The sequence below is a fragment of the Dendropsophus ebraccatus genome, chromosome 2 (genome assembly GCF_027789765.1).
Source record: "Dendropsophus ebraccatus isolate aDenEbr1 chromosome 2, aDenEbr1.pat, whole genome shotgun sequence".
NCBI classification, from domain to species: Eukaryota; Metazoa; Chordata; class Amphibia; order Anura; family Hylidae; genus Dendropsophus; species Dendropsophus ebraccatus.
In genome coordinates this window covers 136,806,479-136,822,992 of record NC_091455.1, presented here as the reverse complement: position 1 = coordinate 136,822,992, position 16,514 = coordinate 136,806,479, and the positions used below count along the sequence as shown (strand labels likewise).

General features: G+C 37.9%; 1 protein-coding gene across 1 annotated transcript in view; it reads left to right on the top strand.

The window, feature by feature from the left end:
- Positions 1-16,514, top strand: part of CNTNAP2 (contactin associated protein 2) — a 1,369,824-nt gene that overhangs the window by 365,802 nt on the left and 987,508 nt on the right. Inside the window, exon 2 of the mRNA XM_069958388.1 lies at positions 11,075-11,185. Within this exon, the coding sequence (XP_069814489.1) occupies positions 11,075-11,185 (111 nt within the window). The remainder of the gene's footprint in view (positions 1-11,074; positions 11,186-16,514) is intronic.

Below are 16,514 nucleotides of genomic sequence, written 5' to 3'. Positions count from 1 at the left end.
AAATACTCAATGATGTCAATAAAATACACAGAAAGGAGAAATTACTGAACTAAAGGGAATTTGCGGATGTATTGTCAGGAATATCCTTTGAGAAAGAGGTTTTTCTGTTCCATACATATGTATGTTTTTCAATAAACAGTGGCTTCATTTGAACCATATTATCCTCCAGCAAACATCTGGCTTGGCTCATTAAAATATTCATGATTTGGGCAATAAACAAGTCTCTAGCTGATCCAATATAAAGAGGGCTACTTAATAATGTGGACACTTTGTAGTAATTATAACTGCATGCAAAATTTGCTCATTCGAAGTAGATAGTTAAATGTAGCGTTCCTAATGATAACAGAAGACCTTTGCTGTCTTGCTACAGCTCAATTGGTCAGCATTTGCAACTGACTGCCAACTGAAAAAAAACACAACATTCCTTATTTTATCTGGATTTAAGCCAGGAATCAACAATATTGTGGGTCTGTTTTGTTTTGTTTTTTCTTCCCAAAATAGAATACACAGTTTAGCAAGGTGCAAATGAGTTTTTATCAATGATATCCATGATATTATTCATTGGTAGAGTTGATCTAGGTCTACTCAGTAGCTATGATGTCCCATCATTGCTTTAATTACATGTAAAATTTGAATCATTGTGCAATAATTCATAATGTAGCATTATACAATGATGGATTATGGCAAAATAATTCATTTTTACTAGCTCTGCTTCATTCACACATTTCATGCTATGCTTCCAGAGTTTGCATATGAGTGACATAGCATTGCATAACACTGAGCATTTAAGATAATTTTTTTTTAGTAAGGAAATATTTAACTCTAATAAGGTAAAGTTTTTTTCATAGTTACCTGTTTTAATAATTGATACACAGTGATCATTAAAATTTTGTATTTAGCAAGTAAACAAATAGCTATGTACGGCTATAGTGTAAAAAACACAAGAAGATCATGTACAGATGTGTATTTTCTTAATTTGTCTCTAATCTCAATGTATTCAGTCAGAGTGCTCTGATAGAAGGTCAATATATTGTTTTTTAGGGTATGCTCCCATTCAGAACCAGTGCCTGTGGGTGTGAAGTTCCAAGAATAGCAAAGAACAGCCAAAGAATAGCCAAGTAAGGCAGCTACTCTGAGCTGGCTTTGGCATGCTCAATCCCTGGATGTGGCCAGTGCCAACCACCCAACTAGCTACAGAACACTGGATAGCTGAGGCTGTGTGTCCAATACCTCCTTCTCTCATGGGCTTCAGTCCATGTAGGGTCTAGGAGCTCACACACTGCAGAAAGCTGCAGTAGTTTTCAATTGGGATCCATCATTGTCGCAGATCTGTCCTGCGGCAGACAATAAAACCTACTGGTATTATTAGCCACAGTACTCAGAGGCGTAGCTAGGCTCTCCTGCACCCAGGGCAAAAATGTAATTTGGCGCCCCTATAACTTCACTGAAGCAATGTATTGGCAGAAAAAAACACCTTCTCTGGAGTAACCCTTTAACCTCTGGCCTCAGTAGCAGCAGCTATGGATGATACAGCTATTGTTACACCCATACATGTTAATTGTTTAGGTTTTTTACGTTATGTTATGAGAATAGATAGCTTACATGCCAAGTGGTGTTTATGCCGGCCAGGGAGGTCAGTCAATCTAAGCAGGTAGATGGGCCAGGGGGTCTGGTTTATTAACACCCCCCCCCCCTTTACTAATGCTGGCAGCAATATGGAATAAATAATGTCAGGTTTACTGTGTACATGTAATGTCTTATGGACAATGATCATCAGAAAGCTCTGTGCTCAATTAGCATTTTCGAAAGTACTTCCATTTTGGATTTGCCACCTAAGTACCTTAACAGAGGTGCAGTTGCCTCTGCTCCATGCTGACTTATACCTGTGAAATAGTAGGCAAAGCTTCCTGATCTATCTCCAGCGTGACACCCAATGTAATGTGATTTTATGGTGCCATTTCCTAAGGCATAGGTATGCACAGCAGGCAGCGGATACAACGCCTCCAGTAAAGTATTCAGCCCCCAAATTTAAAATATAAGTAAATTAAAAAAATTACTATTCTACCCAGTGCTGCCTCTTGGTCACTTTTCATACGGCTACAAGTACACTATAGATAGTAGGTAAGGTTTTGTCTTTAATTTTATTTTATTTTTTAAATGGAGGGGGCAGTCAATAATTGGTTACCCATAAAATAATGTACAATCAGACCCCTAGGTACAGACACAGGATCCCAACTCTTACGTGTCTCCCCACCCCAGGCTGGTCACCCTGTCCACCCCTGTCCCCCCTTTCCATGTCAGGCTTGACACGCTGTATACCCTGCCCCCCTCCCCATCCTGTACTGGGTACCCTGTACTCCCCTGTCCCCCTCCCCACCCCAGACTGGTAACTCTGTACCCTCTTCCCCACTCCAACTGGTTACTACGTGCCCCCCTTCACCCCAGGCTGGTTACTCTGTATCCTTCTTCCTACCCCAGACAGGTTGCTCTTTGCTCCCCTCCCCATCCTAGACTGGTCACCCTGTACCCCCCCTGCCCGTCTCCTCACCCCAAACTGGTTACTTTGTGCCCCCTTCTCTACCCCAGACTGGTTACTCTGTGCCCCCCTCACCACCCCAGATTGGTTACTCTATGTCCTCCTCGCCACCCAGACTGGTCACCCTGTACCCCCTGCCGTGATTTTGCGCAAATCATGGCAGGTTTACAGGTTTACAGCATGGAAAGCAGGTCTGCTACCTACTTTCAGAGAGGTCATGACTGTTTACAAGCCTCCCCACCCCCTGCCATCCTCTCTCTGCTCTCTGTGTCGGCACCTCCCTGGTCTCTGTGCCCAGGGTAGCTGTCCCCCCTGCTCCACATCCCTAAACCACTGACATACAACCTATAGGTTGTATTACATGACCCCATTGTGATACCAGTGCCTATTCGGAATGCCTCGGGTCATGATATATGTCTGAGACTGTGCCTTTAGTCATGTTTTGTATTCTATGTTTCATTTTCACTAGTCTGAACACTGTCTGAACAAAGAGCTATTCTTTCTGCTCTCTTCCCTGTTAAGTTCCCTTTCGCTACTTTATATCTAACCATTGTTTTGCCTAGATGATTGACACCTTGTATTTCCATTTACTCTTTGCTGTGTCAGTCCAAACTCATACTGGACCAGGTCTCTGCACCGGAGGCCTGACCTCCTATTTAACATTGCCCAGTTCCCATAATGGTAGCAGGCTATTAGTCTTTACAAATCTGCCCAGCGTTCCTTTGCTTCTTTATTTTCTGTATTGTTATACTTGGCTTTTCCTGCCCTCAACTCTTGTTTCTTTGACTACTCTATTTGGATCCTGATTTTGTGATGTATTGTCCGTTTGGTTTGAGCTGAATGATCGGGACCTCCACAGCCATACTGCGGGGGTCCCGATCGCATTACCGATGAGCGGGGGTAAGCCTCTTACCTCCATCCTGTTGGTTCAGCCATCTATGGATCGAGTCTGCACTCATGCAAGCTCTATGCATCTATGCATAGATCACTGTTAACACTGATTTATGCTATGCTATGCTATGCTATGGCATAGCATAGATCAGTATATGCAATCTAATGATTGCATATTTTAAGTTAAAAAAAGGTTAAAAAAAATAAGTATAAAAAAACTTTATAACCCCTCATAAAAGTTTAAAATACCCCCTTGCCTATTATAAAAATAAAAATATATATACAAAAAATTAAATAAATAAATATATTATATATTGCAGCGTGAGGAATTGTCCAATCTATTAAAATATAACATTATTGTTCCGGCACAGTGAAAGGCGTGAATGAAAAAAAAACAACAACTATTGTTGATTTTTTTAAATTATATATCAGAATAAAAAATAATAAAAATTGGAGATCATGGTACAAAAAATGACACCCCAAACAGCCCTGTAGGTTGAAAAATAAAAGTGCTATGGCTCTTAGAAGGCGGGAAGGAACATTGCATTAATTTGACCCGGACATTGGGGAATCAAAGAGCTCTGTCTTGAAGGATTTGACCATAGCACTGGTAGCCTTAGGGTATGTGCACACTGAGAAATTCTCGAGGAATTAAAAAGGAAAGTTTTCTGCTTGAAATTCTGGCAGAATAGGAGCAGAATTTGAGCAGAATTTTAGCAGAATGCAAGCAGAATTTGGCCCCGTTCTCACTGAGCAAGGAGGTTGGAATTCCGCGGCGGTGCTGCTCTGAGTGAAAAAGAAAGGTGTGTGCTCCTCCGCTGCTGCCGCTCTCCACTCAAAGAAGTTACATATCATTTCTTTGAGCGGAGAGCAGCGGCAGCGGACGTGTGCGCGCCCTCTCCTTCACTCGAAGCAGCACACTGAGCATGGTGGGATTCCGTGGCGGAGAGGTCATTAAGCGGGCCTTTAAACGGAATTCAAGCAGAATGCAAGTGGAATTTAAGTCCCCATTGACTTCTACAGGATTCCTCTAGTAGAACCCACCCAAAGAATGAACCCGTTCATTCTTCGGGCGGAACGCGGATTCCGCATGGAATCCGGATGGAAATTTTCATTGTGTGCACAGAGAAAATTTCCATTTTGCTCTATAGAAGGAGCAATGTTGCATTTAAATGGGTGGAATTCCGTACAGATTCCACACGTATTTTGCAGCGGAATTCTGCGAGAGTTCCTCAGTGGGCACATACCCTAACTATGTGAACACTTGTATATTAGACACAGCTCTCAGTTGCCTAAATGATTTATTATCCTTAGCACTTAATAGCTTAACAGTCTCAGCACTTCGATTTTTAGCCACAGCTCTGATTGTCTAATTGTGTCAAAAATTGTATTATTAACCATAGCACTCACTGCCTAACTTCACCAACACTTTATAGCACTCATTGCCTAACTGTGACAGTTCTTGGAATACTTGATTACGGCACTGCGTGCATTACTCTAGCAACAATCAGGGAATTATTGTAAACAGCTAAGGCCTTGAAAAGTTTGTTATCCCCATTTTGCTTATTTTTACAGCCCTCTACTAAAGATGCGCGGACCATTGGACTTTTAGTCCAACAGCATTTGCGCTCGATCGTGATGCCTGTGATCCCGGGTGCATAGTTGCGATCCCGGGAATATGTCCGTTCGGCAGGTGTTGCAGTTATTGTGCTAAAAAACTTTTAAACTTACAGCCCTGTGCCCTACGGGTGTGGTTTAGAATATCTGTGCCCTAACTTTGCACCACCCCTCCGTCCCTCCTTCCCACCCTCTTCATCATTAGGAATACCACTAGAACATTTTCTCCATGAACATTGCACAGGTCCTTAACGATTCAGCCCATGTGCTGTCCTCTCACAGCTGATGAATAAGAGGCAATCAGCCTGGAGAATTCCTTATGATGAGGAGGGCGGGGAGGAGGGACAGAGAGGTTGTGGCAGCCTAATGCATACACAATGTAGGCCACTCCCGTTGGTCACAGGGCTGCCAGTTTAAAAGTGGTTTTTTAGCACAATAACTGCATCACCTGCCGAACGGACCGCAGGACAGATCTTGGATTAAAAGCAGCTATATGAAGGTGCAAGCGGTTTGGGGGGGGGGGCAGATTGTGGATACAGAGTCACTTTAAGGTTTGTTGTTTTTATTTATTTTTTTAAACTGTTTCACTGTAGCTCAGCCCTATTCAACAATTCTTTTTGTGTGTGTTGTTAAAAACTGTATCCAAATTCCAATTTTTTTCTACATTCTCTACGCTATATATTTTTTTGTCAAATGTCTTTGAGGTTAATAACATTAGATAAACTTCAAAGTTAGCAAACATTCGCAAGAGCAATAAATGAAGCATGAAAGCTTGCTCTGATTTGTTTTGTAGATCTGTTTCCAGAAATACTTTATGTTTATACATAAACACTAGTCTACCGAAAAAGCATTTACAACCCAATGACAAACCTACTATGTAATTTGGAGTGTGGATCACAGTGTAAATTTGAAAAACACCTGCAGAAACACTGTAATTTACTAGTATGTTTATAGCTTTAAACTATAGGGAAATGTAGCAAATTATGCTTTTTTAATATGTATCAGGTGTGGTTAATAGTATATACTGTCAAAGTATACACTGTTTTTGAATGATAAAAGCAAAAATGTAATAATATGTTGTGTAATAAAAACACAACTAGCTATATAATGTATTATAGTAAGAGTTCCTTATGTGTGATTCCTCCTCATTTTCTTAAACTACCAGTTCCTTCCTCACTTTTATTTAATTTAGCTAAATTGATATCTAGGACACTACTGACTGCTATATGTGCAGCTTAGCTCACAATGCTGCACGACTCTACATTAAGTCAATGGGAGTTATGCACAAAAACAGCACACGTCTGTTTTCTGCATCCTAGCATCTTCGGGCCATTGTAATTAGCCTGGATGTGGCTGCGGGGTTCACATTCCTGGGATAGGTGCAGATGCCAGAGATAAGACCCACATCTTTTGAATATGTCCAGAGTACCTAAACAGGTTAAGGCTATGTTCACATTTGGTATGGGACCGGCCGTTCCGTGAGCATCCACCAGATGATCTTTTGCGCTGCTAAGTTCTGTTGCCGACACATCAATGCGCGCCCACATTGGAACTCCCCACAGCACACAATGGAGCGTGCGGCCAGAGCCGCTCGCTCCATTATGTGAATTGACAGCGTTTTCTGCGGCCGCTATTCACTGAATAGTGGCCGCAGAAAACTGACATGTCAGTTTTCTACGGCGTCGCTAGGGATCCTGGATGGAGTGTATACTATGTGTATACACTACGGCCGGGATTCCCTCAGACTGCAGGACTAAGTAAGTACCACAGAAATCATGGTTAATGTAACAACGGCCGCAATTTCTGCAGAACTTACGTAGTGTGAAAATAGCCCAACACTTTACTTGTAGTTAAAAGTGCAATACTTGAAATTCAAAGTCTATATACGCAAGGTGCGAAAATAGTAGGTGGCCTCTTCAATGATGTGATAGCAAGACAACTCTCAGCTGTCAGACAGGAGTAACATGTGCGTTGACACATACACTATTATACCTTTCTTACATATACCTTCAGATGTACTTTACAGTAGGTGAAAATACAGGGGACATCTAGTGACCAAAATGTGGTACTACCTTTACCATCCTAAAAATACTCATTAACATGTTTAGCTCCAGTGCCGACATACACCTACACAGATTCAGCAATGGCACATGGGTACTGGGACACTGCAACTGATTGAAGGAAAGAGGAGAGGTAGTAATCAATAAACTCGGTGGGGAATCTCCTTGTTCCTAACATAGAAACTGTGTAGCTGCAAACTGAGCAGAGGCAGTTAGAAAAGTATCTGCAGAATAATAAGCAGATTGGCCTGTTCACTACCAATCAACAGTTAATAAGGAAACAAAATGTAATCAGTTGACATTTTAGATTTAAAAAAATGCATAGTGTTTGCTTACAAAAATTATATGAACAGCATAAAATCTAGGAAGGCTCCTTTTTGTTTTTTAATACAAAGAAAAATAGAAAAAAATATATTTATTTTTTTAAATAAGAGAACACAGAGAAAATAAAGTAATACATAACTGTAAATTTAGACCAAATGCAAATACAGAAAACACTGTGTGGCTATGTTAGCACAATGTTTTTTTCCACTCTTTAAAATTATATCTGTCATTTTGAGTTTAAAATTATATCCGTTACTTCACTGTTTGGCTGCCCGTTAGTGCAATGACGGTTGATTTGATGTGTCTTTAGTTGAAAAGTCAATTGAATTTAATAGTAAAAACGGTGAAAGTATGGTGAAAAAAAGAAAAACTGTGTGTGACAAACTAAAAAATAATGTCTGCTGTTTACAGTAGGCGTCCGAAAATAATTCTCATGATCATCGTTTTGACATCCTTGACGACAACGTCCATCATTTTATATACTGTGTGCATTGGACGTCCGTCATTTCATTGACTACAATGCATTGCATTAAAGTCAATTAAACTGTAGCAATAATCTTTTATCTTTTTTTGATGGCGTATGTTTGTGTTCTTTAGATGTTTTGAAATAATTAAATGATTGCAAAAGTGCATATGGATGTAATTCCAAGGTATCTTGAAGAACATATGCAGATTACCGTTTTGTTTGGAAGTAAGCCATAGGCTATGTTCACATTAAGTAAAATAAAAGTGAAAAGGTATCCACTTTTTCTTTTTAAAATGATGTCCGTTATTACTGCATTTTAATTGAACTTAATGGAATGCATTAAAGTCAATGGAATGACGGCTGACCCATGCATTGTATTGTATTAAAAAATGGACATTGTTTGTGCGGACATCAAAATAATTATCATGACAATTAATTTCGGACATCTTTTTCAAACAGCAGACGTTATTTGTTAGTTGTCCACACACTGGTTTTCTTTTTTTACCATCCTTTCACTTTCCTTACTATCAAATTCAATTGACTTTTTAATTAAAGGCACACCCAAAGGCCAGTCAGTACTCCAGACTTGTTCCAACGGCCATCATTTCAAACATGCTAAACCTTGGACATTATTTGACACTGAAAACTATTTCCATTGCTTTAAGTATCAAACAAAGGCCAGAAAAAACATCATGGCATAGTATCACATAATGAAGTTTCAACATCTGCTGTGCCCATTGCCCTTCTGCTTCTCTTTTGTAGCTTCTGTTATCACCAGGCAGCATGTTGTAAACACACCTATTTTTCCCTAAACGTCTCAAAAAAGTTATACAGCATATTTGACAGGAAGATAGTGATGTAGACTGTGGGGGTCGTTAAGAGAAGGTGACATCACTTAGGTGGCAGATTTTGAGCACAGAGACAAGATCCAGTCCCACCCTCTGACATATCAGTGAATGATTTGTTGTCTCCAGAGAGAGGGAGGACCAGGGAAGCGGAGACAATTAAACACCAGAAATTAGAGAACTACACTGCTTCCTGTAAGAGGTGAACCATACAAAAGCATGCGAAGGCCAGTACTATATAATAATAATAATAATAATAATAATAATAATAATAATAATAATAATAATAAACCACTGTATTAGTAAATGATTATGTCTTGAGTTTTAATAAATACACTTTTCTGAAACTGGAGTACCCCTTTCATGTGTATAGAATGAGAAGACAAGGTGACAAAACTCCACACTGGACAAATATTATCTGGTACAACCTCAGAAACAACTTTCTATGTACCGCTCAAAATTATCACCTACTTAAAGGGGTTAGCCAGTGAAAATATTTTTCTTTGAAATCAAATGGTTTCAGAAAGTTATATCAATTTGTAATTTTACTTCTATTTAAAAATCTCCAGTCTTTCAGTAATTATCAGCTGCTGTATGTCCTACAGAAAGTGGTGTTTTCTTCTCAGTCTTACACAGTGCTCTCTGCTGCAACCTCTGTCCAAGACAGGAACTGTGCAGAGCAGGAGAGGTTTTCTATAGGGATTTGCTGCGATTCTGGAACAAATTGATTTGAAATATGTTTTGTGATGGCTGGAGTACCCCTTTAACCTCTTCTCATACCATATTTATTGAGATTGATCAGCTTTGGGATGCAATTAGTAGTATTTGTATTAAACTATAATTTGTCTTGAGATTACTATTACAATTCTAAAAGCTAAAACATTCTAAGACAACTTAAAACACAAAATGAATCTGCAGGTGAAGATATACTAAGCTTGTTATAAACTGGGTTGATGGAGTTGACTAGAAAGAATCATAAACCTCAGAGAAATAAAGTAAAGTAAATAAGGTTAAGTTGTGTCAAAAGAGCAGTGACCTCCTGTAATGCAATGTGAAAACACAGTGCACATTCTCCAGTATAAAGCAGTCTATCTGTGTTTGTTGAGTGGATGCCCTCAGCTGACTGTCAAATGTGCTTCTAGTCTTTCTCTCTTTATCATGTTATTCAGTGGTGACAGCTAAGTACTGACCTAACATATATTAACTGCCAAAACGCATTAAATTGTTGTAAGAGAAGAATTCCCTTTTTACTTAGTGCCACGCGGCCCCCTTAGGACATGTTCCATTAAAATTTGAAATGTCATCTTTTTGTTTTTATTTTACAACCTTTATTATAACAGATTGATAACAGATCCAGAGTGCTGCTGCTTCTTGTTAGGAGTAACGGAACTTTGTGTGCGTTAGATTTTTTTTGCCATAGAGACTGTCAACAAATTACTAATAGCTAATTAATAAGCATAACAATAAAATAAAAGTGATTGGTGAATATCTTACACATTTTTCAGTTTCCTATTAATTAAGAAATGTTTCCTATGGCATTGGCATTATAGTTTGCTGCCCTATATAGTTTACTAATAATACAGTAAATTATTTATTAAGGGCATATTTTTTGCCTAAAATTTAAAATTATCATAAATCAGAAGTAAAACCAGAAAACAAATATTTTACTTTTACTTAGGCCATGTTCAAACACAGTAAAATTGGCAGTTTGGCTCGTTTGTGGTTAAAATTATTTGTAGAAAATCAGTGCATTATTTTTTAATAAAATGTTCCATTGTAGTCAATAGAAATATAGATTTTTTTTTCCATGTTGTGGCCTTTTTTTTTTTTTTTAAGGATGCCCCCCAATATAACCCACAAAATTAACATTGGTTATAAGCGGGTAAAAAAAATGTCAGCAAAACATATAAAAATCCATTTTTTTTTACTAAGTCTGATCATTTATCACCTAATTTGCAGATAAGTTGTAATCTTGTGATTTACCAAGACTACAGGTCATCAGGCTGCCGACTTTAATGTCTGCTCCACTTTGCTGCTTCTCTTTGGGTGTTTGGAAAAGATGGATCCAGTCCTGGAAAATTTTTCTTTGTTTTCCATGACGTGATCCATCTTTTCCCTGCATCCAGGGAGAAGCAGAACGGAGTGAAGCAGACTTCAAAGCTTGCAGCCTCATGAACAGAATGCAGATAGGAACAAAGCAATTTGCTTTGTTCCTATTGTAAATTTGCTCATCTGTAGTATAAGGCTTTTTTGTAGAATGTGTTGTTATACCTTTGGTTATACAGTTGTCATAACTCATTTCTAATGTGTTTTATTTTATTTTATTTTCCAACAGAAAAATGTGACGAACCATTGGTAGCTGGTCTTCAACCGCAATCCTTTAAGAGTTCATCAGTAATGTCTGGAATTTATGCTCCAGTATATGCCAAGCTAAACAGGAGAGAAGGTAAGAGATCTCTTGTGAATATTGTGTATTAATAGATATTAATATCATTAATGTTTTCTAATCAACTTGTAATCATTCAGTATTTATGCACGATTTTGTGATACCTCCATACTTCAATATGTGTTATATACAGAATATATTTATTTCATGAACTCATTCTTCCCATAATTTTTTGCATGTAATAACAATTGTGTATTATGTATACCAATACCTTTGCTACACAAAAATAACATATACCTGGAGCTCTGTAATAGAAAGATGGCCTTATCTCTATAAAGATAGATTTTAACATTATTCAGCTCTAACTACTTGGCTATACCATACAAGCGCAGGAGATCCACAGCCCAAATGAGCAGGTATATGGCAGAGGAGGGGGTGTTGGAACAGCAGAGGCACCTGTTGTCTGAATGATGTCATTGTTACCAGCAAATACTTTCCACAGAAACCTGTAGCTTGGTTCTTTTAGGGACACCTTCCTCAAAGAGACCAAGAAGGCTTGAAATGCTATCTCTGGATAATTGAACCTCTTGATAAGATGGTAGACAGTAGACAACTTTACTGGTCCAAGATGTATTCTAAGGGCTATATTCTTTCTAATAAACTAAAATATGAAACACTGGAATGGCCCATGTTCTCTAATACAGTGCATCATGTTCTTGACTTTGAAAGCTGAAGAAGACTCAAGAGTGGAAGCACAAGGAGTCTTCAACTTAGTTGATGTTTGACAGAAACATTCTTTGCCATGAAAGCAGACTTTAAATTCCTGCTGGTCGCCCACCAGATACCTTGGAATTTGTTACAGATCACTATAGCAACTTTACTTGAGACTGAAGTAGTGTTGAAACAGTCAGAGTAGCAAATCAACCATAAACCATGTCAAATGAATATTTACAGGATGACTGAGATGTGGTTGTTCCACAAAAATCTTTAAAGCTTTATACAATGGTTTACAGAAATTTTATACCAAGTTCACCAATCAGTCGATATTGGGACACTGGAGTGGGCAGACCATGGAAGTAGAATATCTCTTGAAGTAATAGCTGAAGAGCAGAAGATAACCTACACAATGGGGAAAAAAAATAGAACAATTTCAAGATCCATTATAAGGCTATGTTCTCACACACTATTTTTGCTCAGTATTTTTGAAACCAAAACCAGGAATGGATTGAAAACACATAACGGCTATGTTCACACACTTTTAAAATTGAGCTGATGGCTGTAATCTAATGGCAAGTACGGTAATTGCCATTATTTTAAAACAATGACCGTACCTTGCCATTAAATGGCGACCATCCACTAAATTTCAACATAGCCTTTCTGTGTTTTCAATCCACTCCTGGTTTTGGTTGTAAATTACTAAGCAAAAATACTGCTTGGGAACATATTCTAAACCTGATGATAGTGAAACCCATGAGCAAAAGATAAATACAAAATGAGATGTATCAAGATCTCAATCCAAGATCTCAATCCAAGGTGTCTGCCTTGATGGCTTGCAATAAGTACATACGACAGAGACAAGTTCCTTGATGTCTTTTTATAGCCTGCCAAACTTTGACATGTTTGGCATTTATACTTGTTCTTTCATGTCTGCCTTGTATCGTGCTTTTTTTTTTTTTTGTGCAACAGATTGTATGCATTTGCTTCCCCCCTTTGTAGTGTTGTTGTTTACATTCATTGGTATTGAACTCATGCAGTGGTGCCCCCTATTGCCTCTGATGATTATTTACAGCCTAGTCAACAATAGAATTAGGACATAAGTTTACTGCTGCATTGTTCTCTTAGTGGTTTCTCAGGAATAAAACCGAATAAAAGATGTAGAAGGACTTGGACAGGTTGAATGCTGTATGATTCCCCTCTTCTGTATGATATGTAAAAATAAAGCTAGATCATAAGAAGAAGAGAGACCAATAAGCAGGGTGTTGGTAAAGACTGCTATCTAGCAATGTTAGCAGTTTGAAACATAATTTCAGCTGACAGATTCTTTTTAAAAACTTAAAAGAGACCTGTCAACATGAAAATGCTACCTAAGCCTTTGGCATAATGTGATAGAGAAAAAGGAGGTGAGCGGATTGATAAAAAAAGATTTAGTGTAACTTGTAATTTATTGATTGAAATCGCTGAATTTTTCATGCTAAGGAATCAAGTAAGTGATCCTATCATTTTATCATTTTCCAGTGCTACAAAAACATGGCCACTTTCTTCCACAGACAACACTACTTGTGTCTCCAGTTCAGGTGTGGTTTGCAATTAAACTCCATTCACTTAAATGGAACTGAGTTACAAACCCCACCCAATCTGGGTCTGGGTCTCTGGAAGAAAGTGGCCATGTTTTTGTAGTCCTGGATAACCCCTTTAAATTTATCAGATTTTTAGAAGCTTTTAGTTATGTGTCTGAAACATTTTAGGATGTGAAAATAAATTTGTATATGTTCTTTTAATAAACTTTATCTTTGGAATTTACAGCAAGAGTTAGGGTCAATGTAAATTAACAGTTTATTAAATTGTAGGAATATAAGTAGAATCTTCCATATTTGTCCCTTCTTGTGAGAATCGTGTGGTTCAGGTAACAAATCAACTCAAAATCGCTGTACTGGTCAAAATCTGATCATTTATGACAAATTGATCTGCTGATTCCTTATGTTCTGAAATCAACACAGAAGGACAGTTTGGAGAAAATTGCTTCCTTTTTTTTTAAATCTTGATTCATACCTTCCAGTTCTCATAAGACGTAAGTACAAACAGTACATACAGTACATCGTGATACTGTGCAGAAATGCCATGATGTGTGAAATGTAACTACTGTGCATTTGACTGCTTATTTTGTGAAGTAAATTGAAATTTACAACAAATGTTTGATCATCACCACAAATGTGATCTACAATATTTCAATCATACTTGCGGTTATTGCAAACGTATTACCGGGATAGGGTTAAAATCAATAATTAATTTTGTAGAAGACCTAAAAGCTGACAGCCTGTTAGTAATGCACATTTTCTTCATGCTGTGTTGTTTTGATTGAATAAAGGAAATCATCTGGAAATTACCAGATCTGCACTTTAAGGCTAAAACTGATAAACTTTTTTTTTCCTTGAAACATTTTAAGTTTTACTGCAAAACTATAAAATGCAATGCAAGCAATTCTTCTTTAGTTGCATCATTTGACTATCTCATATACAAATTTAAAGAGCACTTGTCATAAAAAAAATTATATTTTGACATGTGATCAAGCATGTAAAAAGTTATTGATTACAGTGTATGTTACTGCTGAGACTGAGATATAAAGATAAAGCAAGGGAAAGAGTGATGTGGCATTGCGTTCCACTTCCTGGTGGCTTGCTAATTTGGACACTTTAACCCCATTATAGTCTATGAGGCTTGAGTGTCTGAATAGACAGAGGCCGGGGAGAGCATTGTGCTGCCTTAGCGATATCTCCCTGGCTATATCTCTTTAATGCAATGGGTCTTAGCAATGAGTTTGCTGCGATCAATAACTTTTGACATGCTTTGACATTCTTTAAAATAATTATTTTTCAGAGATTACCTATCCATGTGCTTAGTTAGTCATAGTGGCAAGTCTCCTTCTGGGAATCAATCCCTCTGTGAGACAGAACAGGGAGTTGCTCTGTAGTAGACTTGGCTCTTGTTTATATTACATAGACATGCATACAGGGAAGTATCTGACCAGAAAGATCTTCCCTTGGTGGATACAGCAGAATCAAAGGGGTTAGAGAATACAAACCTTATCACCTGATGTCAGTTTTAATTTGTAACACAGAATAAAATTTAAAGTTATGGGTATTTTAGATCAAAATCTACTCTTCACTAGTCACAATGCCTTCTTTTAAGGTTCAACAACAATGACCTTAGAATTATAGATTGCCATAACTGTGAAACAACCTCAATGTTTCAATCTGGGGAAATAAGTTATTTCTTCTTATTATTAAGCTATAATGGCCTGAAGAAGTCCAGTCTTTAATGCTATGGCCAAAAGGTATTTCCAGTTTGAAATCCTCCAACTCATATAACCTTGCTTAGCAAGCAGGATTTGCTGTCCTGTTTTTACATGACAATCCCTAACCATAAATACATAAATCTGGTGTGACTACTTGAACTATATTTTAACTGCTAGCTGTTTAATTCCATGGTTGCCTGTTGCATGAGCCATTAAAGAGAAGAAACTTTTTTGAAAGACTAGACCCATGCTGCACTGATAACCACTGACCCATCTCTTATCTTCCCTTATCTCTAAACTGTTAGAATGATCAGTCTGCTCTTGTTTAGTCAGCTACATTTCTACTCCCTTCTAAACTCCCTACAGTAAGGTTTCCACACTCTATATGATGCACAAAGTGGGCTTAATACCTACTATATGTGAATTCTTGTGGGGCACTATGTGAAACTGTAGACCACCAATTCCTACTTGCCATAATCCACTCTTTTGGCCTGAAGTTCAATGTAGACTTGCTCTTCTTCTTCACCTCCTCCCTTTGCTGTTGGGGTTTCTCAGGGAACAGTTATAGGCCCTCTTCTCCTTTCTCTTTACACTCATCATATTGGAGATGCTATCGTCAGATTTGGTTTAAAGTACCACATCACACTGATGACACTTTTTCCTATAACTCTTCCTATGACATCACACTACGGACTACGGTAAAACACCACTTATCACCAGTCAGCTGTCTAAAATTTCAAGTGTTCTCCCTACTGAGATAGAATTTATCTCTCAGCTTCTTAAGTTCTCTATTAACCTACTGTACCTAAATTTGATATTTCAGTTTTAGTGTGTGATAGTACTGTAACTCCTAGGTAACACATTCATTGTCATGTGGTTATGTTTGATCCTTCCTTTACTTCTTCCGATTTGATCACTTCCATATTCATGTCACCAGCTCCTCAAATCATTCCCCTTTTCTCAGTTTGATGTTCTTTTTATTGAAAACAGTAACCTCAAATCTAAAATTTTGTGTATATATGTGATTTTCTTTTTTTCTTACAGGGTATCAGTTTTATTGAAAGTCTAACAGATATCTCCTTTTCTCATTGTGTCTTGCCCCACTAATTCTCCCCTCTCCATTCATTCCTGAATTTAACAGAAGCATACCTTTATGTCAATCCATTAAATTCATGTCACCCAAGGTTGCTCTTTAACTTTAGAATTTAATGTAAACTTATCACGCTGATCCACAAAGCTCTCCATAGTGCTGCATTTCCCCATAGTGCAGCATTTCCCATTTCATCTGTTTCTAGAACCCTACCTGTGCTCTACATTAGGCCAATGATCTAAAAGGAACATTCTTTATTATCTTTACCTCCCACTGCTGTCTTAAAT